We start from the raw sequence: 27,715 nt of genomic DNA on the forward strand, positions 1-27,715 counted from the left end.
ATTTTGAAAGATCTTAGCTTGAAATTGTATATTTCTCTATTCAATAAGTACCTAAGACAATTTCAGAGTCTAGTTTGGTTTTTATTTTATCTTTATTTTTATTTACTTATAATTAATTTTACGGTGTTTTATCTAGATTCTCACAATCTATTACTGGTATTTTTTCTGCTTTATCACTACATTCTGCCAACAGAAATAGCGACTAAATTCAAATTTCAAATTAGTTTAAATTGTTTACTGATTTCGTTCAATTTTTTTTACCTACCGTTTCGTGGAAAAACTTTTTTAAGTACAACTTTTAAAGATATATTGTTTCATTGTTATAATTACTCTTGTAAAATAATAGATCTTTTTTACAGTTCGAATAAAGCATGAAGTTATTCGAACTGTACCTTTATTTGGGAAATAAATTTTAAAATTAATGTACCCAGGGCACTTGTAAGCACGTAGGTTATTACGTTTCAAATCAACTTCAAAATTTTTTCGATGGTTTTATAAATCGGCAGTTCAAACACTATTAAAGATTTTTGAATGGATCGGAACCTTCGTACTCACATTTACGAGCGGAAGAAACGGTTTGAATTCATCTCTTTCAGTGTTTAGAGCTTTTCCAGCAGATTTTTGTTGAATGGGACCTTTTCTTTTGTTGGATTTTTGAATGGTTGCAGGTTGCTTTCAAACTGACCTGCACTACCAAACGAATTCATCAAAAATTGATAGTTTTTGCTTGTTTTCGAATTTTTTTCTTGTTTATCTCGTTCTTTGCATACCAACAAATTCTAGCAGATTTAGCGGAACACTGCCACATTCCACTATATCTCTAAAGATGATTATGGAGTGGAAAAAGTTTTGGAACCTGCAATCTTGTTTTTAAATTTCTCAATTAGAAGTAGACACGAATCAAAATTGTGTAATTTGGGGAGGCAAATACGCGCTTGCTTGGGGTTCAAAGACCCTAAACTGAAGAAGTTGGAGCTATTAAAATGATAAGTAAAAATAGCAAGTATTTTAAGAACATTTCTCGCTACTGATGTGCGGGTCAGAAAAATCAGCGCCCCTTAAACGTCCTAATTACAGTATTTAGCAAACAAGACAGTTCAATTAATCGAATAATTACACGTCTGCTGATGAGATTTTTCGATAATTACAGCCCACACGGGCCCTAAATCCTCCACTCGTCTCTCTCGTAAGCGTTGTAATTAACGAAACGAATTTAACAATTCGGCCGACTTCCGTCGCGGTGATAAATGCGTCACGATGTCGAAATGCTCGCTGTTATTTCGAAAATTCATACAAACAAGCAGTACGCTGTTTGTTTAATAATTTAATGAAATAATTCGGACGTTTGGTGTATATTTGCTTAGGGATTTTACAATTCGGCGGGTGGCCCCGCTGGTTTATTTATTATAGTTACTAATTTTAAAAATCGGGGGTCTTGAGAACGCGTTCCATCGTGTCTTCCAAGGACGAGCTCTGAAGTGTCCACATCCGGCAATCAGCTAATAGAGCGCCTACAGTAGCGGACTCACTAATTATTTCACCGCTCTTTATGGACCTCTTCAGAATTTCTTAATTCGAAAATTAGGAACAGACATGGAGGCTCTTCTCTTTCAATGACGATACCCAGACACGTGCCTGGGCTTAGCGAGCAAGGGGTGAGGGTTTTCGATCAAAGTACAATATGGAAAGTTGAAGGTTTTCATTTGAAAACAATACAGTTAGGTCAGTAACTTCACTTAATTAATCACTTCGTCGTCATTGCTAATTCGCCAAGACTTTTACTTTAAATTCGTAAAGCTGAAAGTGGAAATTCAAAAGCGTTTAAAATTTTGGTGAAGCAAATTATTTTACAACCTGTTTACTACACTCTTTCTACGAAAATCAGATCTACTCATGTATGTCTTCTTTAACTATCTATAAAACCATATAGCATCTTTTTCACATCAAAAAAATAGAGACTTCATAATTTATTTAACACCAAAAAAGTGATACTAATACATGTTCTTATTGTTTTGAAAACGATTTCTTCGTTGTTATAGACATGTTAGACATGTCGCATAACTGTAATGTGAAAGAATATACAAAGTTCATGTTTTGAACTTGTTTCGATCAGGTTCTAAAATCTTCCTTGGATAAACAGTTTCAAACTAGTTCTAAACTTTTACCTGATACATGCCCAATTCTTAACTAAATGTTAAGCTGTTTCAAAAGTATAAAAAACCCAACATCTCATTTTCTATCAAAATTAGCTGTTATAAATTATTCATGCACTTCAAAAAAAAATAACAGCTAATGTAATTTGTACTTTCAGTGAGAGATCTAATCATTAATAACTACTTCACAATTTTATCAATGCTATTTAAGAAAATAATTTGGTAAAATGCGACGTTGGCATTTTTATATGTATAAATTTTATGAAGTTAGCTAGGTGCAATTTTGTATTACTACTGTCTGAAGAGGAAGAATAAAATAATATTCATAGCTAAAGAGAAAGACTTTTAATTATTTTTTAATAAGCCACTTATTTCTCTTAAGAACATTTTTCTATTGATTTTGTCGGTTGTACGAATAGTTCAGGAAGGTTTCGAGTGTGTTTAAACTTTATGTTCTGCACACAAACGACTTGATTCAAAACATCTCTTCAGGTTTACAGAATATGGGTTAAAACTTATTAAGAACTCATCTGAAATTTTTTAAAATGATTTTTTGTGTTTGTGTTTTAGATTGTGGTCGGTTAAATGTTAAATTGATAAAGATTTCAAATATTTACAAACAGTAATTGCAGTTTATAGGTATTATTTATTTTTCTAAAATGATATTTTAACCCGCTTTTGAGCTAATTTCTGTAGATTTAATTACGCTTAAAAACACTAAACAAAGGTTTTTCGCGACGCAAATGGACACGTATGATGAATTGATGAATCATTCATTATCAAAATACCACTGAGTGAATATTTTTAAAACGTTTGCAATTTATTATTCAGACTTTAGACTTACATTTTCTCTTCATCAAAATCTCGAGTTATAATCGTTTCCATCAGAGAGGAAAGCGGCTTTTTCTAGTTACAAAAGTACAACAAAAAATTTATTGCTCTGTTTTTCGTTTGTTCTGAAAATATTATATAAAATTTTAAGCTTAGTGCACAATAACGCTGTAACAATTACTGGAGCTAAAAGTGGAACCGAAACATGGTTGTGGTGCACAATAACATCAACAAACTTTGTATTATTTCAGACATTATTTTGCTTGAGTTATATTGTCTACGGCGATTATTTCATAGCTCATTATTATGCTTGTGTCTGTTGCATCACAAATTTTAGTCTTGTGTGTATTAATGGTAGTATATTTCACCTTAAAACATAGTCATTTGGCAAATTGCACCTTGGGACGAGTAATAAGTCGAGAGCCCAAATAAAAATTAAGTTACAAATTAAAATTACATCGTTAAAACTTCTCTGTGAGAATTAACAGCTGAAAACGGTTGATGTGTAACAGGTGTCCCTAACATGACTGTGGGAAAACAGTCTATTAAGACACTAATTTTAAAAATTTATTTCTCTTCAATTAAATCGACGTTTTTAAAATTGGGTGTAGAATTTAGTACTTTGGGTTGCGAATAAATTTCGGAGGGGCCTAATGTGAAATTTAAATGAGTGCACAAAGGAATAATTTACTTCGTCGTTCATGTTTGTTCTATCTAATATAAAATTATAGAAGAAAGCAAGATTGTAGGTTTTAGGACCGCTCTACCAGAAAAGCTGTGAACCTTATCACTTGCTATATTTTCCAATTAGTCTTAGATATGACTTTTATCCTAAGTAACCCTCCACCTGCTCGCCATCTGCCTTCGTCGCAATTTTGGTAAAACACCTGACCGCAAGAATTCATCGCTCGAATCTCAACACTTTCCACAACCTCGTCCAGTTTCTCTCCAATCTCATCCCATAAATTTTAATGAGAGCCTATAATTTATGCTAATTCGATTTGTTTCTGAACTGATCCGTAATTAGGATTATGTGAATTTGACACTGATAATAAATCCGTCAGCGCTGGGTTATATTAGTAAATACATACAATGTCGTTGTTATTAAAAAACACACTTATTAATAACGTGCATTGGCAGGTGCAACAACAGAGGCACCTGCCCCTGCATGTGGTGACCGAAACTTGACATAACCTACCCCGAGGTGTAAAACATGGCCGGCGGGGGGCCTCAGGGGCTGCTAATTTCGATCAAAGTGTCAGGCGAAAACAAGTTTGCCGAGCATCTGGTTTCCAAATGGCATTATTTGGGATTTTGATTGTTGTTATTTTTGACCGCTAAAGAGGATAACGGACCGTCGCTTTTGTCTTGTTGGGCGATTCGCATTTTGACACTTGAGTTATTTCGACGGCGGGAAGTCGACAATGGATGTAATTGCTTGAATATTCAAATGCATTAAGGATAAAAGCACCTGCAGGCTTTTGTTGTTTGCTGGATTTCGCACTGCAGACGGGTTTATTTTGCTTGTGTTGTTAGATTTTCAGCAGCGTTTCTTATTCGAAAATAAGTATATATTTTTTCAAATATATTTGTAGAATACCTAATGCAATATAAAATCAAATAAATATACCTAAGAAGTCAGGTCAGTCAAGTTAGCCCCCAGATTAATGTTTTAATTTTTTTTTGGTGTTGTGTTTATATAAAAAGAGAGAAAATTCAAATCTGGCTAAAGTTACCGTTAGCCCTTCAAAGTTTGAATATATTTTAAAAACAAAACTAGTACTGATTGTTTTCTACTTGTTTTTTTTTTACAAAAAAATACATTCTGTATAAATTTTCATAGATTCTAGTTTCCGTCTTTTTAAAATTCTTCTCTACTTTCGTTGAGAATATTTCTGGATTATTTTTAGCATTATTTCTATACTTTTTCCTATATTTATCCTAAGATTTTTGTGAAATTCTTTATGAAGCCGTTTATAGATAAAAAATCTGAATGTTTTTTAGATTATTTTACAAATCCATCTTTAAATTCATTCGTCTCTATATTCTTTGTGAGAATTGTTTTGTAGGCTTTAAAGAATTTTTTTCTTTAGATTTTTTTATAAATTCTTTTTCACATGCTTTTTTACATTTTTTGTGTTGGTAATATTTTGAGCTTTTTTTTAATACCTGAATCCTACATTATGAACACTATTTTAAAATACGTTTCTCATAGCAACGTGTTTTAAATTAAAATGTTTCAACAAAAAAAATTTGAATAACACTTATGCGAAAACGCTTAAAATTTTCGGGTGTGTAGGTATGCAACTTTAAGCTTATGTTTTTGCACTTGTATTATTAACTATTTTTACATTTTTCAAATTTTCTTTTAGATTCCGATTTTCTCGAAAATTTCTCTAATGTTGCGTTTAAAATTCTTACTCATCATTTTTTTAGCAATATTTCTAAACTGTACTATAATTTTTTTTTAAATTTTTCTGATCGGTATATCCGATTGTAGATCTGAAATTTGGACTCTTCTTTAGATACTTTTATAAATCCATCTTCAGATTTTTTTTATAAATTCTCCAGACGCTTTTTTACAATTGTTTTCTCCACTCCATTCCACTCGATTTTTTATACTTTTTAAAACACTTTTTCCACATTTTCGAATTTTTTTTTACATTCTACTTTGCGTCTTTTCAAAATTCTTTTCTAGTTTTGTTGAGAATTTTTCTTGATTATTCTTTAGCGTTGTTTCTGTACTGATCATTAGATTTTTTATGGTTCTTATCAAATTCTGTTATGAAGCCGTTTTAAGAACTAAAATCTAGATCTTTAGATTATCTTACAAATCTATCTTTGATTTAATTTAATTTAATAAATTTTCTAGATTCTTTTTTAGAATTAGTTTGCTTCTCTAGATCTAAAATCCAGATTTTCTTTAGATTGTCTTGTAAATGTGTCTTTGATTCTTCTAAAAATTCTTCTCAAGATTCTTTTTTAGAATTAGTTTGTAGACTGTATCTTTAGATTCAGCTCAGCTTTTTTCTAAATTCTGTTATAGTTTAACTGAAAATTTTTGTAGAATACCTAATTTTTAGGATTTTTTCAGAACCAAACATACAATTTTTAAAATGGATTTTATTCTACAGTAGGTGTTCTTATAATTATCAGCAAAAATTTTCAAAAAAAAATTCTTTACATGATTTTTCGATTTATCATGCTTTCGAATAATTCCAAACAGGTTTAAACTTTTCAAAATAGGCTTACAATTCACCAAAACTACGAAATATTCACGAGCTTTGCTAAACTGATTAGTAGGTTTGGACATTTTGTTGCCCTTTACGACAACTTTTATGAAAAATGCTTTGAATTTATTTGGAGATTACTACAGAAAAATCCTGCTTATATTAAGTTAGATATTAATTTCAAAAGGGTGTTATTTAGGAATCTTAAAAACTGGAAACTTCAACAAACCATGCAAAGTAAAAACCAACTAGATTAATTTTCTACTAATCAATCTGTTTTTAATCGGTTAAAACAATGCGGGTTGCATAACCGAACATTTTTATTTTTTGTTTTCTCATTTACCGATAATGATCATAAGTTGTGCCAGGATTCAAAAACGTAAATCGTTGTTATCGTCAGAAAGGCATTCCTCAAAGTCTCTGGAATTCGGTGTCGCACTCCAGCCGTTGTTTTTCGATAACCAGATAGCTACTGAGTGCAGATACTCCCCGATAAGCGTTTCTTAGGAACGAGTTTGTAGTTTCGTTATCTTCGCTTAGCCCTTATCAGTACACCGCATTGGCCAAGAAACTTCCCGTCCTGCTGGCGTCAGATCTTAGTATTCAAGCCATCGTCGGTCTAGTGAGCCGAGGAGGTGGTCACGGACACGACGGCAGGGACTGCAGGCACGGCACGGGCTGTCTACGTGCGGCCTCCTTCGGCACGTCTCGACAAATCGACGACGATGTCCGCCTCCAGAGGGAAATTCGAGCGGCCGATGCACAACAATCGGTTATTTTGGCTCGGTTTAATAATGCCATAGCATCTGGCCGATGTTTCACTCGGTTACTAATAATATCGAGGTGCCTGCTTTACGATCGCAAACACCTGGACCTGGAGACCGCTATTTCGAGAAGTCACCATTCGAATTGATCGTGCAAATCATCCACTCCACCAAAATAATCTTCCAAGAATCGCTCCGGCTTTAATCGGGACTGTTTATGGGCCAATAAACGTAATTGGTTTCATGCACCGCGGATAATGAGTTTTTCCGAAGCAAAACAACCCGGAAAAACTGACACAAGCTAAGCTTCTGAGAGATTAGCTGCGAGTCTGCCTTGTAATTATCCCGATTTCTTTTGGCTGACACGTCTGCTTATAACTTTCGTAGTTTAGCATCCGTTAAGTTTTTTTCCGCGACTAGTAGCATTCCCGTACATGGTATACTATTAAATGTGCGTGTGTTTGGCCACAATTTAATTCAATCGTCGTTGCTTTTGACACTAACGTGTCTTTGAAGACCGGAGGAATTTAATATGTAGCAGGTGGCATCATTAAATATGCGATACATGTACTCGGTCACTGTTTGCAAATACTTAGGCACATCCATTACGTCTTTATGCGCCCAATATTGTTGCGAAAATCGACTGGAAGATCTTTCCCATACATTCCTCCCAGATGGGTTGCAACGGGGGCACAAATGGCGCGGTTAATGAGGTTTTGAATTTCGAAACGGTACGCCGATACATTTGAAACTCTTACAAGCTGTAGAAAAAATGAAAGGATAAGGCGTTTCCATTTTTTTGGTCGCTAAGGCAGACCAAAGGCGGTTGCGTAAACTGAGCTTAAAAGAGGTAAAAAAGGCAAATTGCACACCGGATTTTTGTCGGAAAATTATTTTCGCTTAATGCTAGGATAGCTGAGGAAATTAGACGTAATTAACAGTATAAGAAAAGAAGAAAAATAAATGTATATTCATAGGAATCATGGGTAATCATTTCATTCTTCGACCACAATTGTCCCAGAAATCATTGAAAAAAATTTAGTCGTTCAGTTTGCTTCATATAGTTTTTAGATTAGGTAGGTACAGTCACGATCAAAAAGAATGACACCCCTAAAACTGCAGCCACAAATCTTTTCGAAATGATACGGTAAATGTGTACGTTTTTGGTTAGTTTATAAACTAGCTGGAAATTGTTTGTAAACTGAAGGGTTTATTGAAATGACCTAAATGATTTTATTTGGACTTTTTCTATCGGGCCCGGTTGACAGTTGTTGTCATTCTTTTTGATCGTGACTGTACTTATTCCAGTACAAAGTCGACTAAGAAAATTATGATCTTAAATTTTAGATAAACGATTTTTGGTTTTTTATGTTGATTCTTCTTGAAAAATTATTCACAAATTTGCACGTCTTCAAGATCTTCTGTTTAGTGCTGTCTAATTGTCTCCTCTTGGGTTGGGGCATGGGCATAATTAAGCTCTCAGTGATAAATCTTTTTCCTATTTATTTCATAGTTGTTTACGTCTTGGCTTAATAGAATATATTTCCAAAGAAGTCATCAGCACTGGCTTAGTTCCTATCAAGTTTCCAATTATCTTTTATAGCCACCTAAAGTGTTACGCAGGCTTTAAAATTTTTTACTTATTGAACTCTAATTTATCTAAGTGGCTCGTAGAATTCCTATGATTTTGCTATTTTAGTGTTAATAAAGCCGCGAGTTCTTGTTTAAGTGGTCATAATTCGTCAATTACGACTCGGAAAAATCTTCAAAGCTTTAAACTGTCAAAGAAACGTTTTCCATTTCTTGTCTTTTTTTTCAGATATACCGACCCAGGTGCCGCCACTGACGCCGGGCACGAACAAGACCATGGCCGAGGCGCTGAAAGCGTCTTTCGCATCGTGGGAAAAGGAACAAATACGATTAAACATAACCAAAGGTGAGTCCGGTCCTGCGTCCACAAAACAGAAATTTTTGAACAAGATTGGCGGCGACATGATGAAATTCCGCTGTCAGACAGGCTCACAATAAGTCAGAAAATATCAAAGGGTGATTATTATAATGCGAAACGGTTGAATCGACGCAACCGTGCATACAACTAAAAAAAGGTTGTAATGGACGCGTGGGCGTAATAGAGCGGGATACAATTGGTGACCACTCGACCGAACACTCTGTATCAAAGTAAAAATCTGTAATTGCATGTGTTTCAACAATGGCGAGCTGCGGAGTTTCGGTTTGAAAAATCCTTGTCTGTGTGTGTTCGTTTCAGCGAAGAGTGCCATATCGTACATTATGCACGTTTCACAATTCAAAAGTTGCTGCTTACTGACCGTAAACGAAAAATGTGCAATCCATGAAGAGTCGGTTGGGTAATCTATATTTTGTGTTTCGAGGGTCTCTGCAACGAGCGTTTTACATAAAGCCTTCGTATGATTAAGCAAACAGCGCCACTGACATATTTATATAAAAAATGAACGACGGAAGGCTTTTATTATACGCGTGATGGTCTACTTTCATGACCATAACAATAGGTGTAGATGGACGCCTGCTAATGGGCCCTAAATGCAGGGAACGGACAATGGAGCTCCGAATTATTGAATTTGTCTCGCCTAATTTGGAAAAAACCTCTACTCACATTTATTTTGGATAAATTTAAGCCGAAGCTTGTTGACAATGTGTAAGCAATGATTGTGAGAATTTAAATAAAAACTATTGCTCTGAAAGCCGATCCTTGGGGAGCACTCCAACGTGTTGAAAAGGAAGCAAACTATTAAGAAACTTAATGTAAAGAATCGTTTTAATGACAACATGCATTTTATCACGGAGACAAATTGTGGGAAGGGGCATATATTTATTAACTTAATTAATAAAAATAGTCTTGGTGTTCGCTGATTTTTTTACGTATAGAAAATAGGTAAAGGAGGAAGGAAATCATTAAGAATGTTAGCTTCAAACTTGTTTCTGGTGGCAATTTATTAAAGGAAAAGGTTATAAAAAATGCCAAACATTAATATGAAATGCTGAATATGTGAAAGGTGGAATAATAGGTCCAAAGGGTGATAACTTCCGAAGCTTTCATAATGAAGTTGCTTTGTCGTATTTATTTTGAGTGTATATTACACTTTTAAAACAAGCGAGAAAACGCGACCGTTGATAACTTGTTTAAATTACTTATTTTCAAGTTATGTTTTCCGGTTATGGATTTTCGATTTTTATGAAATTTATACCCAGTAATCAAGAGTAACACCTGTTTACATAAAATCAGTTAGGAAATGTAACCAACCAATTCTCATTTATACCAAACGGCATACAGGTATTTAGTTTGATAATACTAAAAATTTATTAAAGCGAGAATAACGTAAGCTCTTTGTAAAAACTATTTGTGTCTTTTTTGAATATAATAATTGGCTCTAGACTTTTGTGATTGTTATTACTTAAAGCCTTTTTAAAGAAAGAGTATGTTGAAATTCATTCGGAAATACATATTAGCTCCAGTAAAACAATTAAAACTCACACCTATTAGGAACTTAAATGAGTGTTTAGACGACTCATTTTATTATTCAAATGCGTGCTTTTCTGTTAGAGACGCACAAAGTAGAAAAATTGCTATGAAAAATAGACATCACTTTGTTAACTTTTATAATGTAGTTATCGCAATATCAAATTTTGTAATATCAGTAATATCCGGTGCATTTTTAGAAATATAAATTTGAAATAAAAATAGATGCAATGAAAATTACATAAAAATGATAAAAAGATATATGTACTTACAAAATCCACATCACATCACAAGCATTATAAATCGTGATTACATCAGTTCCCAGAACACTTTTGGAAGTGTTTCTTATTTTAGGCGATAGTCTAGTTCCTGATATCTATTTTTGCAAATACTTGAGAGATAAGATTCAGACTTTGTTTGGGCAATTTGTGTTTTAAAAATTCTGTAGTGTGTGGAATAAATTTTAGTGTGTTTCTCGACTGCTTAAAATCATAATTTTAAATATTCCGGTCGTCGTTTGGTCGACTAACGGTCTGGCTGAATAGTGTTTCCTTCCATAAATTCGTCTATTTTTATAATAACAAATTCGCACCGAGTATAAAATATTCTAGGGCAATAAAAATGATGTTTGTTTCTTCAGCACATCGACGGAAGCTATAAACCATCCCAACGGCTCATTTTTCGTAATTCTCCCGAACTTCCATCAGACTCTCCATCTAATATCCGTCATTATGTCATATCTCAGACCGCGATGTAAAACCACGTCTCATTACCTTGTCGCCTTATGTTTTACACCGCGGGACAATGGCAAAAGCATCTAAAGTTGACGTCATGTTCACGGTAAAGCGACACTGTCCTTACAAAGCACACACTGTTCCGCGAATGGCATTGTCAGTTCGTTGGACAGCATTGTTTCAAATTCCAGCGCGAAAATTTCGATTTGGATCGGCCGAAAATCATTTGCTTAGTGGGTGTTCACACCTGACGTCCCGGCTTGAGCCGCTGTTTACTGCCAAATATTGGAAAGTCAAACACATTTGGTGTGTTAGCTCGGCCATTCGAATGTTGATGCCATCAAAAGAGCCGCACTGTTAACATTTTTAATCTCGACACGGACGAACCCTTTCGGTGGGGGAAGATCGCGTGATTTTATTTGGACACTGTGTAGTTGAGGATTGCGTTGGGCCACAGCGGATGCTGCATCGTTACACTTTGATGGTTTTCTATAGAAGCGGAAACTTTCGCCGACCCGCGCCTATCTGCCATTTCCTGTCCATCTGATTTAGAACTGATTGTTTGATAGGTTAATTGGCACGGAATCGATATACCGTTGTGTGGAAATATACGCCGGAGATGCTCGAGGAAAGCGGGGAAGTTTACCACTAATAATGGTTAATGAACTAAACTGCTGTTTACCACTGATCGGTATTTAATTATGTGGTTACGTACGCCGATGCGAATTATGCTTTTATGTCGTACTCTGTAAACAGTATTCTCTTGAGAAGCTTTTTGCCAGATTCCACAAAATTTCTACGTTTCGATTCAAACTTTTGTACAACACTCTATACCCTGTGGCGGATTAAGATTTTTGGGATCTTATAGGCTATAATAACTAAATTTTGGTGTATCTACAAATGGTCTAGAAATCTAGAAAAACCTGTTTAATTTTAGGGTCGAAACAGGGTCGAAATAAGATATTTGTGAGAAAGAAAATACATATAATAAAAAAATAAGTACGAAACTTTAAAGAAACAACTCATTAGTTCTTAATCGATCATATCAGTGTCACTATTGATCTACTCGCAATAATAATTTTAATTTTTCTAGACATGTTATAAAAAATCTAAAGCAACAATCTTATTTTGTCAACTTCTTCAGTTTTTATTATTTTTTAATGTTTTTTTGATTCTGCTTAAGTAATGGTTCTCTAACAAAACGATGAATAATTGCTTCAAAATTTACTACTTATTACACTGTAGCAGTTTTTCGAATTAAAAAAAAATTAAGTTTACCAGAAAAATTACAATTTGTAGATGTGCCAACTCTGAGAATTATTTCCTTGGAAACCATTTCAAAAATTTTTTTTTCTTGTTGATTAATTTCTGTTGCGATCACGATTATTAGACATCGTTGCCACATATTTATTTATTGGTTTAGAAATTAAAAAAAATATATTAAAAAATGTATCAATAATTTTAATACAATTAATTTTTTTATTATTTTTACCTTTATATGTAAACAATTCTTTACCACACACCATTGGTTTTTGAGCACCCGGTATTTAGAAATGTTTACATGAACATTTGGAAAATTAACAGTAGCATTTATTTCTGTCAGTCATTTTAGTAACGTAGAATTGAGTACTTTTGATTTCTGCTAAATTTATTAAAAAATTCTTAATCTAAATTTTCGAGGTTCTTAGCATCTAAATGTGTTTTGCTGTAATTTTTACATCGCATTTCATAATAATCAAAAATAATTATTATTATTACATCACGTACTATTGACGTTATCAAGTGACGTACGTATCTACTCAATAAATATTCAGACTCTGAATTATTAACTCTTTTTGTTAGCTAAAACCTACACCATCTTTCTCTTCAGAAAACTATACAATTTAGTTTATACCTAGCTTTACTTTTTGTTTTATTTAATTTTCTTCGTTTTTGAGTACCACCTAATTTTGAATTTTGTTATTCATGTTTCATTTTATAAATAGATTCTACACTTAATTATTTAAAAACAACAAGAAATTGTAACATAAAATGCAATTGTTAAGCCGAACTGAGTTTTTTTATTGCACTTCAGAGATTTAAATGTTTCATTCCACAAATCAGAATTTTGAAAAAAAATTGCTTTACGTTAATCTTTTTACGTACATATTGTGTTAAAGCGTATTTTTTATGTTTAAAAAACTTTTTTAATTTTTGGTGTGGTTTGTGGTGTCGTCTCTTACAGCCTAGTTAGCTTTTAGGGCTGCTCTCTGTGGAATAATACGGCACTGACTATACAGGCGAACTTTTTTATTCAATAATTATTTTTTTTATTTATTTTCAGTGTTGTACATTACTCATTGTGTATTATTAATTTATTAATGGAAAAATTTCCAGCGCAATACGTATTATAACATAATTCATTTGATTACTATACAAGTGTATTTATCATTTCAGTGATTACACGATGTCAATTTTTTTTTAATTTTCAGCCACAAATCCTTCCAACGTCCTCCTTTATAGTTTACTTTTTATAAATACAGTTATTCGACAATTTTGGAGGCAGAAATTTTGTTAAAAAAGGTCGACAGTGAGTAATGGATATCAAATATGATTGGCTTGGTTTGCCTTAAAAGGTTAACAGGACAAGCAATTTATTACGCTTATTTTTTGACAAAGTTGCTATGGCACGTCTAGCCCATTAAATTTTTATTTTGAAACGTTTTGGTTGATGAGTTTTTTATGAAAATAAAATAATATTAAACTAATAATATTTTTAATTAAGAAAATTTGAATACGAATGTCAAGCTTTAGATTTATATTCTCTTTCAGAAAACAAATATAAATAGCTACACTAGAAATTTATTTAGATTGCGAAACTTAATCTATAATGAACATCTGAACCAATAATGTGGTTTTAATCTGATATTTTTCTATTATAAATCTAATTCAACATATTCGACCTCTGAGGAATGTTTATGTTTGTAATTTTATTTTGGGTTTTGAAAATTTGTCAAAGTTGTAAATGTGGATAATTTTTAATAGCTTTTCTACTTATAAAAACTATTGTAGTATTGTCTTTATTAGTCGTAAGTACAGCATGAGAACACACTATTGTCTACAATGTCTACAATAAAAAGAGTTCGTTGAAGCATCACCGTTCAAAAACGATGTGGACACATCTATGGAGCCATTTGTTTTCCCAAACGACAAGTCTGGATCGAGATCGATTCGTCTTTCTGTGTGAATCATTATAATACGAGAAAGATCCGTTTTATTTGATCAAGTCAACATTGAAACAAAATAACTTTACAGCTCTTTAACGAGTCAACAGAACATTCAGACTTTTACAGCTCTTTGTTAACAGTCAGTCATTGATGACCAAAATATAAACAAAGTGCCGAGCACGTCTATTTACAAAAGGAAGAGGAGTGGTAATCCAAATCCGCTAATATCAAGAGGCGTTAAAGTCGCGTTAGCCTCCAATACATCACTGATGACTGGCCCTTTTTTTCGTCGGTCCGAGAAAAGCACCTGTGATTGTTTTATAATTCGTGTTTACGTCTTTCATCTTCTAGTGGAGATAATTGGATGTCGACCACGTTATTTAATGACGACATAAGTCTCTAACGATCGGTGAGCACGAAACGCGTTTACATCTTTACATTTTTCCAGCCACGGGATGATATACAAGCCTGTTGTACGTAATTAACTGCTACTGATGCGTAAATGATTGAGGAATGCATATTGTTTATGGCGAAAAGTAAATCAGAAGCCCTCGAGGCGCGAAGATCGACACGTCTCACATTTTTCTCCTCTAATGAGGAGAGTTTTGGAATCTCCACTAATAACAATTTTTTTCCTCGAATATTCATCATTATTTGACACTGTAATTGTCGCCTGAAAAAACTAATAGCGATATTGGATTAGTATTATTCAGGCGTAATTAGGACACTAAATGAAATTTTTTCGCCAGCTTCGGTAAAAACAACCATTTGTTAAGAAATAATAGCACAAATGCTCCGACTGGTACTAATTTGTTCCAACAATGGAACCGAGTCGCAAATTGCTTAATATCATTTTTTATTTCGGCTAATGCGATTTAATTGACGTAAAAGAAGCCGAATGAGAGTGTTTAATTGATGGGACTTTCTCTGATTCTTCCCCCGGTGATAAGCTCTCCGCTTCTGTTACCACTAAGTACTATTTAATTCGGTGCCAATCAAAATTGATTACGTCGATATAATCTACGTTGTGAAACGTAACATGTAACTAATTCCATGGCTCTCTCGAGATTATTTTGCTGCCGATGAAGCGCGCTTCGAGGAATTTTTATATCTGATAAAAGCTGATATTCGGGAAAATAGACAACGCCAAGCTGTCATCTGAATACTAATCATGTTGCTATTCTGTCCTGAGAAACTTGCCGGAAGCATCACCAAAATCGAGTTTTTGCTAATCAGATGGATAATACTTGTTGATTTTTTCAAGTAAAAATTACATCATTTTTGCAATAAAGTTTCCAGGGCAATAAATTTTTGATCCGCATTTACCTCTCTATATGAGTACTACTGATATCGCAGAAATAAGGTCAAGATTGGCCTACTAATGAAGAAACTATAACACCTTACATAATTTCTCTTTTTATTTGGTAATGCAGGTGGCCGTCTTACGATTTTATTTTTATTAGTGCATACTAATAGTCATTTATAATTAGAATTATTTGCTCATTAAAGGAGAAATTTATACGAACTTACATTTTCTTTCGGCGGTTTTTCGTTCGCAGAGTACTACAAAGATCAACTGTTGAGTAAACAGTTTCTTGAAACCTGACTACATGCATGTTTTTGTACGCTGTATCTGTTTACTTGGATACGGAAGGTGCACAATCTTTTTTGGACTTAAGTTTCTATTGCATGTATAATAAATTAATAAATAATAAATAACTTCTCAGTCGTGTGTTTGCATGTTCAACAAAGCCCTTTTTTTGGTCAGTCAACGACACTATAAGGAACTATCAGAAAAGATAATCAGATTTTGACTAAGTATTTGAAAAAAAAAATAACTAGCGTGAAATCTTGCCACAAATACGGTCAGACAACACAAGTAAATTCTTGGGCTTTATTACTTATTTATTACGTATTGGATAACTTAAAAGATTACACTATTTCTTTAAAGGTGTTGTTTGGCTTCAATTTTTCAAATTTTGGTGTGCTTGCTATGGATTTTTTTTATTGTTTTGAATTTTTGCAGATCCTCGCCAATGGACGGAGAACCACGTGGCCCACTGGCTGCAATGGGCCGCGAAAGAGTTCTCCCTCGAATGCATCCCTTTGCACCAGTTCCGGATGAAGGGCAAGGACATCTGCGCCATGGGCAAAGACGCGTTCGCCGCTCGCGCCCCAGCATTCGTCGGCGACATCCTCTGGGAGCACTTGGAGTTGTTGCAGAAAGGTACGTCATTGTGTCACCAGTAATACCGGCAAATGATAGCCAATTATTCGAACCAACCACCGTGCAGAAGACGCACGCCAGGAAAAAAATCTTTTCATGGGATTTAACGTGTAATTTGGTTCAGAGAACGAATATTGTAATTTCCATTAATTTGATTGACGTCGTATCGGTCGATCAAGGCGAAGATAACGTAATTTGACTCTAATGTAGGTTTTTAGTTGGATTGTTGCTAATTAGAGATGATTTTTCGTGCAGATGTCGAGAAGGAACGCTCATTGACGAACAATGTCGTCCAGGGGAACATCTACAGCCCGATGTGCGTTCCAGACTTGAATTTTTTGGACTATCAGGGATCGATTCTTCCGGGAGAGGACCGGAAACCGATCACCATCACGCCGGGGACCAACAGCACGCCTACCTCGACCGCCCCCACCAACAACAACTTCCTCCACGACGGTAAGTCCACCAAATCTTCTAAATAAAAAATATACTTATTTGTATAAGGACGCGTAGCCACAGTGCAAATAAACAAAGGTTTTATATAATTCTACATAGTACAATAAAATTATTACGGGGACAATAACAAGTCCACTCATTTTTGAGATAATGTTTAGGTAGAATGTTTTCGTCGTGGTTGAGAGCTTTCAGCAAAATGCAGCAAACTTGGGTGGAAATTTTTTAACCATAATACTGCGAGTAAACATTTTACTGGTGCACCATAAACTTTATTGTTTTTCAGACTAACATGTTAATAGTCATTAAACAGTTTTATTTGATGTTTAACTGATTAAAAAATCTGATTATAACAACATAGGGGCAAGGCTTGCACACTTTCCAGTTGATAGAAATACAAGTCTTAGAGGTGGTGCCAAAACAAAAGCATTGCATCGGAATAAGAAATTTATTGAACAATATCCCACTTATATTTCAAGTTGTTGCTGGATGAGTCAAGATTTTGCATTCCTTCGCAGTAACAGTACTTCGGTATTTAATGGAATAATTGTTTGTGTTTATCCACCCATAAAAATTTGTCTTCACTGTTTGCCTATAAAGGTTATATGACAAAACCTTGAAAAAATACGTAGATCCATTTTGATGTCGGATTGAGCTATTATGTTCCCCGTGATGGAACAAATGATGGTAATGTTTTTGGTAGCTTTCTGATGGCAAGGTCACTTTTGCGATGGTCCCTTCTTGGTGACCCATAATTGGTACATTTGCTAGTTAGTGGGAAAGAACACATTTTGTAATGAATCACTTTTTTATGTAAATCCCCGATTACAATTTCAAATGAGCAAAAGTACACGGTTCTAATTTTAGTGTTCAGCAGTTCGTAACGAGTGTGTCTCTGTCGAGACCCATTTTTTTGAAAAAATGCGACGTAACAAAGGATGCCGAGTACGAAATTATTAATAAATCGCAAAAGTCGACAATCACACACTTTTAGCCGTATTAACCTGGATTAGGCAAGAGCAAAACTTTCGGATCCACCAGCGTGACCGCTGTTCTTTTTTTAATTGCGCAAGCTAATAACACATGGACGATACTCATCAGTTATTAAAACGAGATTTCGCGTTGTGTGGAGGGTGGGTCCGAGGTCGCACTCTTATCTGCAAACGCATGAAGAAACCATTACAAAAACACACAAGCGAAAATCAACAGACCGGACTCCTCGTAATCTATTTCATAGACTCGGAGGATGGGTCTGATAGTGAAAGTCAGATAAGGCGAGTATTGCACATCATGTTCTTTCGGACATGGTTCGCTACCAACAATGCCGCCACTGCTCTCCATTCAAGACGCCGATCTAGTAGTTTCGTGGGTGTGCTAGCCCCATGGTGCTTCAGCATGGCAGTGGTGTTCAGAGGTAAAGATCTTGCTTGAGGGTTTTCCGGTTGGTTGTGCGAGTGGTTTTCCGGCGATGCCAGGTAACGATTTGACCGGACTTTCCGGGATGTGTCGCCCACGTTGCGAAACGACCGGAATCTTACGGGAACTGTTGTAAAGTGGACAGGTTTATTCATTAATCGCTCCGACACTGAATTTATACCTCTCGATTGATATCCTGTGTGCATAAGCAAAAAAGCTCCCATGAGATAAAAAGGAAATTGGATTGTCGCTTCCTTTTCAAAACTCGACTTACAACTAATTAAACGGTTATTGGTTTATTATTAACCAGTCGCTCATTTGTCCTGCGATGACCGTGAATTAATTAATTTTTTACACTGACAACACAGGATGTTTGCTTTTACCACCCATCGCATTAATATCAATTTGTTTATTCAAATCGACCGCCAGATACGAGATTTTTTCACACCACTCAGTTCTAACCCAAATTTAGACTCAAATTTGCTCAATTTTAACATTTCACTTTCTAAAAATATTTTATTACGGACGTTGTCTAAAACTTTTCTAATATTGAAGGACTGAATTATAAATTTATAAACGCTGTGTTTTAATATCGGTGTACTAGAGGGCATATTTTTGAGATAACGACAGATAGGTACCTTAGATTTTTCAAATATATTTTACTTCTGGATGAAAATATAAATTAACAATCGTTGTTACGACTTATATTGTAATGAAGGACAAAATGAGGATGATTCATTATATTGTATACACAGAAACACACATTATGATGATGCCTTCATAAGTATTAGTTTTTTCATAGAATGCTTAAATGAATCCAATTAACAGAATAATAAATTTTATATTTAAATTTTAATTTGAAAGAATTGTTTGTGTAAATTTCAGTATCAAGTTTTTGTACGTTTTACCTTTTCTACTACTTTACATCATTTGAAATATTTGTCAACCATTTTCTGATTAATCATTCGCCGATTGTCAGATAATAACAATTCATCTGTACTGTGCCATATCATTTGTCTACTTATGGTTTAAAGTAACTCCATTTCTTCCTGACCTTTTCTTTTCCTGCTGTAAAATACTTGTCCCCGTCGCGGGTTTCAGCAGCGTTTACTTTCAAGCTCGGTCTGTTTACATGTGAACATGAAATGTTTGTATATCGTCCGATAAGAATACACAAATGCGTCAAAAAAATCTGGGAAAAGAGACCGGAAACAAAGCCTTTCGCGATAAAACACTGATGATGTGGTCGAACAATTAACGTCAACATTTAATCAAGGAGTGACCGCGATTGATAGCGGTTTTGCAGCTCTGAATAAATTCCATTTCGTTTTTTCACTCTCAGTCGCGTTCGCAATCTGCACTGGTGTATCAACAAGTGTTTATCTCTGGACAACTCCTAAAACAGAAAGATAATGCCCATTCGATAATCCGTTATCATCCTTTGACACTTGTGTTAAACACTGTTTAGTACACGATAGGCCTATCGTAATTTGTCTTGTAAAATAAAACGTTAATTCAATAGAGGCATTTACTCCAACTAGCACTAATTGAAACAAATAACGCCAATTAGCATCGTCGGCGCGACTGCTACCCTCACCCAAAACAATTATCCACTCGAAATCTGGACTGGAGAAATCTCGAAAAAGCTCGAGCACAAACACTGATAAAAGCTCGGAGAAAATTCAGTGGAAATAGAAGAATTGTCATTGTTAATGGTTTTTGCACGTGCGAAATGGGCAAACAGCCAAATACTTGTCGAACCAATAAAACAGGAAATGTAAACATGTTGGCAAAGATTGTGGAGCAAAAATATGAATGTAGCACTGTTACAAGGCTTCGGCATTGTTTCAATTTTCTCGGACGTTTTCTGAAATACAAAATTGACAAAATTCGTGTTCTAAGCCCGACAATCCGCAGATGGCCCCGGTGTGTTGAAGTGTTGCGCTTCAGTGTCTGCTCCTAGACAAGGGCAATTATTGTATTAGCGACCCTCGGGCCAATTATCTGCTGTAAATCTTGTCGCGTCCCCATAAAAATCGTTGATGTAGGGCCCTCGAGCCCGAATTTGGGACTAGTTTCTTGATGCAACCCGAAAGAACCCTTTCCTTTTGAGCTGGGGGAGAAGACAGTTGTCCAACGAGGCGCACGTGTTCGAAGATACCCCTCGTCATCCAACACCACTCGGGCCACTTCCTCTCTTTTGCATGGGGGGCCGAACTCGCTATGGTTTCCATTGTGAAGACGCGGGGTAGCACACACTCTCCTCTTACCAGCACGTGGAGTGAAGGAATGCGTGTTTATGGACTTTGTATTGGCTTACGTGCTGGAGCGGAAATGGGTGGTTTCGAGAGGAGACTCGATCGGGGATGATAAAGGTGCAGTTTTAATGCCGTGGACAAGTTGCTCGATCGAAACGGTTTATGCAAAATGTGGGCATGCGGCCAACGCTTTTTTAGATTTCATTCACTTAAGCGAGCCACAGCCAATAAAATTTGGATTATAAACATGCTGGCAAGGATTGTTAAAGGCGAAAATATGGGCGTTGGGCTCCTCCTTCCATGATTTATGCTCTGTCGAGGCCTAGTTTTATTTATTTTTTCTGATAAATGTGCTAGCACTACGACTAATTTTTTGGACAGGTCGTTTTTAAGCCGAGTTTATGATTTGCCGACACGTGTTCTAGATAAATGGCCTTATTTTCTAAAGCGTATTTTAATCATCGAGATTTTTCTCTGAATTAATTTTTCAACAGATTTTAACGAATTTAACTTTAGATATTATACCGAAATTATTTACTTAATTATGAGACTGGTGGTGTATTTAGCAACTAGTTTTTCAGCAATTTTTTAATTAAGTTTTCAGTAAATGTGCGCTAAATTTAGTTAGAATCTTGTATTCTTTATTTAATTTAGCATGACATAACAACATTGTACCACAAATAATTAGCACTTCTTACTCTCACGATATCGTTACGGAAAAGTACTTCTTGTTTTAACCTTACAGTTTTTCCTATTACTTGACTACAAAATAAGAAGGAAAAACCTCCATAGACTTTGAATTTATGTTGAAAATCAATTAATGGCATTTGAATTGTTTTAAATAAGTAAGGCAGGTGCAAATGTGCAAAGCTCTGAATCTAAGAGGTTGTAATTTATCAGATCACACACAATGGCTCAAACAGGAAGGAGCTTTACCGCACTTTATACAGGCTGTTAACATTTGAATAAGGCCTTTATTACGGACGGAATACTCGTGATAGGCATTGGTTCTTTCTCTCTTCGAATTTGGTCAAATTTCCATTTGACAGATTGAAATAATTTTTGTTAGTTCGTTTTATTGTTTATTGTGAATCATCGCGATTTCGTCCTTCGTTTAAGTTTCAAGTAATAACAATCCATCTTTAATTATTTAGCGTTTTATTACGCAATGTCGTGATTCACATGTCGAAAAATTTAAACACGGCGCCAGGAGTGATTTTGGTCAATAACAAAATCAAAGCATCCGTCGGCGATAATTAGAATCGTCACATTAGAAGCCTGCCTGCCCCGTTATGCCCATTAATTAATTATTTACAGATATTTTGATCAACAATTCAAGATGTTATCTCTATCTGTTTCCTGTCCTGCAGGAAATCACTTCGTCGTCCATTAACCGCTCGCACTGCTGCGATTTTTATTGTTGTGTTTTCCCGACAAAATTAACTATTTATGTGGAGTAATTTAAATATTCCAAGTGTCATGTCGCATTAATTTTACATCTATGCTCGGATCGGTCGATATCAAGCGCGAGCCAATAATTCAAAGCGATTTTTTCGGCTAAGGTAGGCAAATCACGTGTGACGGTGTCGGGTTTCCTTCTCTTCCGCCACCGGAAGTCGTACAATACGTTTTCAGCCTGTAGGCGCTATTGAAAACGGTAAGGAAATCGCGCGAGCGGTACATTTATAGCGTATTTACTGCACATTTGACGAGCTTCGGTGCAGGAGTGCATCTTGCGGATTCGAGGGAAGCTGCATGGCCTTGCGCTTTTTATTTCGGACTTTTGTCTCAAAAGGCCATTCATTACGGGGGCGGGTCGCGTGGGAATCTCATTTCAAGAATGGGAAACCTCGAACAACTTCATAAAAAAATGATTAACGGCCACAACAAAACTATATTCAAAAAATAGAATTATTTTATCAGCCCATTAAGCGCTCACGAGCGAGGAGAATGTCGATTTAGCTGTAACTAGGTGGTGAAATAGGAAAGTTCATAAACGCCACAGGGTGCTTGAGCAGAAGTCAAAGATTAACACGAGTTTGTACTACTGAGAAATGATAATTATCTGCATTTCCATTCAGGGTTTAGCAAAAGCTTGAATTAAACTTTACTACAAGCAAAAGGCCATTCATGATGTTTTGAAACGAGAAAGTTGTTAATTCCGAGCCAATTCGTAGAAGTGATTTATTCCTGTTGAATTTTGGAAACGTTCAAGCAATAGTTTATCGACGTGTAAGCATTGTGTTTTAAATAAAACCACAAATTTCAATAAATTGTTTTCTCAATTAAAGAAAATTTGTTTGGGGGTATAAGCGTCGCTTATACCAAAACGTTTAAATTGTTGAAACGGAAATAAAGCATTTAAAACGTAAGTGAAATTAAGATAGGAGCGATGACGTTTTTCTATAACAATCACGTTCTGATATCCGAATGTACAATTAAATAATTATTAAGAATGTAGCATTTAAACTACATTTCCGCCGGATCTCTGATAGCTGTCACTTTTAACATATTGTTAGCTATTATGATAATGATACAAGCGATTTTTTAGTTTTTCTAGCAATTTATTTTAAATTACATTTTTATGTTTTTACAAAGCATCGTGAGCTTTTGAGTAAAAGACAAACTAGTATCTGAACGAGCATCTGAAATTGTTGGAGCTTTCCTTTGTCAATTTTTATGCTTTCCGGTGAGTGGGGTGTTACGTATATTTCTTCGTTCAAAAAAAAACGAGAAAATAATTCTTTAACATGGTACGCCAAAAATGGTTTTAGGTACCTACTGACTGCGCCAATTATTATTAGAAAAAATACAAGCGACAACACGACAATTTACTGAATAATATTAAATTCAGAAAATATTAAATATTTTTAATAATGGTTTTATTTTATAACATTACCTATTACTTATGTTATGATGATTATTATTCTTGTAGTAGGTATTTTTTTGTCAGTAAAATTACTACCACACTTTATTGTATGGTGTCTTGTACCTATAAAAGCTTTTCGAATATTCAATGAAATTTTTGACAATTTTTCCTTGAAATGGGAACAAAAGTTGTGTTTTTTCCAACTAACCAATGCGGAAAACATAAAGCGATAAAAAATTTGCGGCTTTATGGTTTATCATTAATATTTAAACGATAATAATGGTTACTGCATTTTATCTTAGTTATTTGAAAATAAGTGCTTCCATCTGGTCTGTGTAATAGGTATAAGAATTGTCAAAGTTTTAAATTTTTTAACAAATTGAATGTGAAGAGAATCATACTTGTATTTCGACCGAGTAGGGAGTACTAGAGTTATTATTTTTTTATTTGGAGGTTCAGAACATCTATTATCAGTCAGACAGCAGTGATAACGCGGAAATAAGTAATTTTCTTGGAATCTGCGAATTTTCTATATACCTAACTTTATCTTGAATCAAACAAAACGTAGAATTTCCGGTTAGGAGTTTCGTATTGGAATGAATAAATCATCTCTGTTTCCATCTGTTATTGTCTATTTTTTACAAAAAAATGTCAGTTAGGGAGGTTTCAGCCAAAGTACAACCGCCTTTTTCCATTAATTTTTTCAGTACCCTCTCACAACTAATAGAATTGTCTCACTTTAACCCCGTAACAAAGTTATCTGCAAACAATCGCCGTCGCGTAATTTTATTTGTCGTCAAGTTTAAAAGCTTCTCCGTCCATAAGTCAAGTGATTGAATTTGCCCGGAGCTTGTAGTTTTTCTTGCACGGTGCGCGCTTATCACATTTCCTGAATTTTCGTCCGCTGAAAGCTCGCGCGCGAAGAGGGGAGAGCTTGGTTCCAGTGCAGGAGCGTTGGGGAGGGAGCTCCTCAGTCCGTTGTCGTAGTTCACCAAAGCCAGTCGCGTTTTGCCGGTAGTGACGTAATCGTCGGAGCGGAACCACGGAGACGCCCAAGGGCACGATGGTGCTGCAAGTGTTGGATCTAGTCAGTCCCAGCAGTGAGCCCTTCTACGGAGATTGCCCCCAGACATACACCGACCTGGACATCAACGCCACAGGACACACCACCTGCACGGTCATTCCGCAAGGTAAAACCAGCTCCAGGAGGCGGCAACGAATTTTCGGCTTGACGGTGGCATCTGCGGAGTGCTCGGACCGCAGCTGACTTCACGTATGCCTTCTGCTCCCAACACCTGTTGCCGACGACGCGTGCCCCCAACCGAAATTATTCGGATAAATTGAGTCGCGGTTCTTGCCTTTGTCGGGGTTGTGAGGGGCTTTCTGGATGAGTGGCGCGGATTGTGGCTCTGGAGGAAACTTTGAGCGAATAATTGCAGGTTTGCATGCCTTCGGGCGACGCGAGATGCGCTAACTTGTTGCTTCGGTGGGCATTTTTCTCGGGCTTTCGTTCCTGATAAGAGAATGCGTTTGCTTCCGGTCCAACCGGAAGGAGAGACAAGCTTTTGTGTTAAATTACGATTAAAATATAACACAATATCACGTACATATAACCGTTAATAGCTATAATTTAATCAACCCACGGAAGCTCTTTTTATTCTATTTTGTGACTTGGTTTCGACGATAAAACAGGTAACCAACCATTAAGGTAATTTTCTATTTTATGCATAATTTTCCACTCAGATTTAATGTTTTTGAATTATAATTTTGGTATTGGTACATCTTATTGTTTACTGCTTTAAATTAGAAACACGTAAAAAATATTTCTTATCGTCTCACAGTTTACGTAGAACATGCAGTAAAGGTATTTTAGAGAAGTTGTTTTTTCTTGTTTATACGAGGGCGCATCATAAAGTAAGAGCCTGCAAAATATTCGTGTCATATAAATTAATAATTTTGTTTAGACGAAAATCGTAAATCAATTAAAGAACAAATAACAAATTATAGCAACTCTTCACCTTACATTTTTTTTGATACTTTTGAAATGCTAAACGAAATACAAAAAAAAATACACTGTTATAAGGTTATAACACTTTAATTAAGATATTTGCATTATATAGGGGTTTCAGATGAAAGATTCACCTGTAGCTAATTAAATAAGCTGAATAAAATTCCACATTGTTAGATATAATCATACCATCATTGGCAAACTTGTTCGTTTGTTGCTAATCATTGACTTAGTTCGATGAGTTGTGCATTTAGGATAAAACTATACGGGAGATACAGAGATGAATCAAATGATGTTTTTACGATCTGATGATTTATTTTGTAGCCGACGTTAAGGATTTAGTGAATGAAGAATAGATGAATGAATCTAATTGTATTAAGATTTACGCAGTGCCGTTACCAGAGTACCTACACTTGAGAAATATTTGATAGCGTTTTCAGGGGTTTGTCTAGAAATTACCAAAATTCAATCTTAAAAATTGCATGTTAATTGTCTTAGTTCTAGGTGGTTGATTCATTTTAATACATTATTTATGTGAACATTATGAAAGTAAATAAGCAAAAAATTGTAAACATGTAATTTTGTAATTAGGATGTAATTAAGATGTCGTACAGGCTGTTAATTTCGCAAACAATTAAAATGCAAAAAATATTAATTCAAATTTCAGTGCAGTTTGGCAATATTTATAATATTCGTTTGTTAATCGGTAAATTTTTACACTTTAATATGTAGGAGGTATTACTAAACATTAAAAAATCTGTCGAAATTTGGGAAAAGTAATTTTAATAAAAGCAAAAGCTATCAGCTTTTTGTTAACAACTTTATTAAGTTTAGTTTTGTTCGCCGAAACTTTGATTCGAAATGCGCGTAACGTATTAGCTATTTCAAAACTATAAAAACGCCACCGTCGCCTTTTTCTGAATTATTTTTTTAAATAAGATTGATAAAATTGTAAAATAGTTATTAATGGGCAGATCGCTCATTGAAAGTATAAATTACATTAGCTATTTTTTTTGAAGTTAATGAATAATTTTTAACAGCTAATTTTGAGAGAAAATGCGACGTTGGCGTTTTTATAGTTTTGAAACAGCTAATAGGTACCTTCATACACGTTTAAAAGAAAATTAGTTTAGTATCGTTAAAATGTGTAAATTTAACGAAAGTTTTTCAGTTTTAGGAAAACTAAAAATGATTGTTATCATTTTTAACATCCGCACTTGGTTTTTTGTTTCAAGTAGATTCACTAAATAATTGGATGAGCAGAAAAGGTTAAATAATTTGCATGCATTCTTGCCATTTCTGGGAGTTTCTTTGTTTTCTGAAGACATTCACATTCAACAATAATTCATAACTTAATAACCTTTTATTACATTGTTTAACATAAATTTAATTACCCAAAGTTCACTGTCATAATGAAAAACTTATCGGTCAAAAATGACTAATGCTTTAAATTTTAATTTTGTTTGCATTGTTAAATTGTTTTAATATTTAATTTTGAAGCCGAAAAACAGTGAAAATTGTTGTTTTAATCGCCAGGATGTGCTATTCAGTCGCCATAAACCTGCTTATTTTCCAATGAGCATTTATTATTCTATCTTTTAATAGTTTTGATCAAATAAATTGATTCGAAACTGAAAATTTGACATTCCTCGCGCCACTATTATAGAGTAAAGGTCCCGCTCGATGCTATCTCTCCGACTCTCTCTGTAAAACACAAGTTGTTGACCAAGCAGGTGGTTCTGTTAAACTAGCACCTGTCTCACACACCAGTTTATATTTTTAACTGAAAAGTTGCAAGATCGGCCTCGCCACTACCAACCAACATCTTCCCTGTCAAGCGGCGGCTCGAACACGGCCGTTCTTGAACACACCACATCATTTGAAATTAATCGGCACAAGCCAAACGATGATCTATAACTCGATCTATATTCATTGCATGCCTTGCGACCGATTTGCATAAGCAAATTAATTTAACAGTAAAACCTCGCGAAAACGATTAAAAAGACCCAAGCTATGGATGGATGTAGCATCGGCGGGTTTATCGACCAATTAGCCAATAGAAAATGCGAA

General features: G+C 34.9%; 1 protein-coding gene across 5 annotated transcripts in view; it reads left to right on the forward strand.

Moving 5' to 3' along the window:
• pnt (pointed) overlaps positions 1-27,715 on the forward strand; it is an 88,756-nt gene that overhangs the window by 51,338 nt on the left and 9,703 nt on the right. For all 5 annotated transcript variants that reach the window (XM_064355789.1, XM_064355790.1, XM_064355791.1 and 2 more), the window contains 3 exons: positions 8,798-8,914; positions 16,441-16,641; positions 16,897-17,097. In XM_064355789.1, the coding sequence (XP_064211859.1) occupies positions 8,798-8,914; positions 16,441-16,641; positions 16,897-17,097 (519 nt within the window). The remainder of the gene's footprint in view (positions 1-8,797; positions 8,915-16,440; positions 16,642-16,896; positions 17,098-27,715) is intronic.

Source organism: Tribolium castaneum, chromosome 3 (genome assembly GCF_031307605.1).
Source record: "Tribolium castaneum strain GA2 chromosome 3, icTriCast1.1, whole genome shotgun sequence".
Lineage (NCBI taxonomy): Eukaryota > Metazoa > Arthropoda > Insecta > Coleoptera > Tenebrionidae > Tribolium > Tribolium castaneum.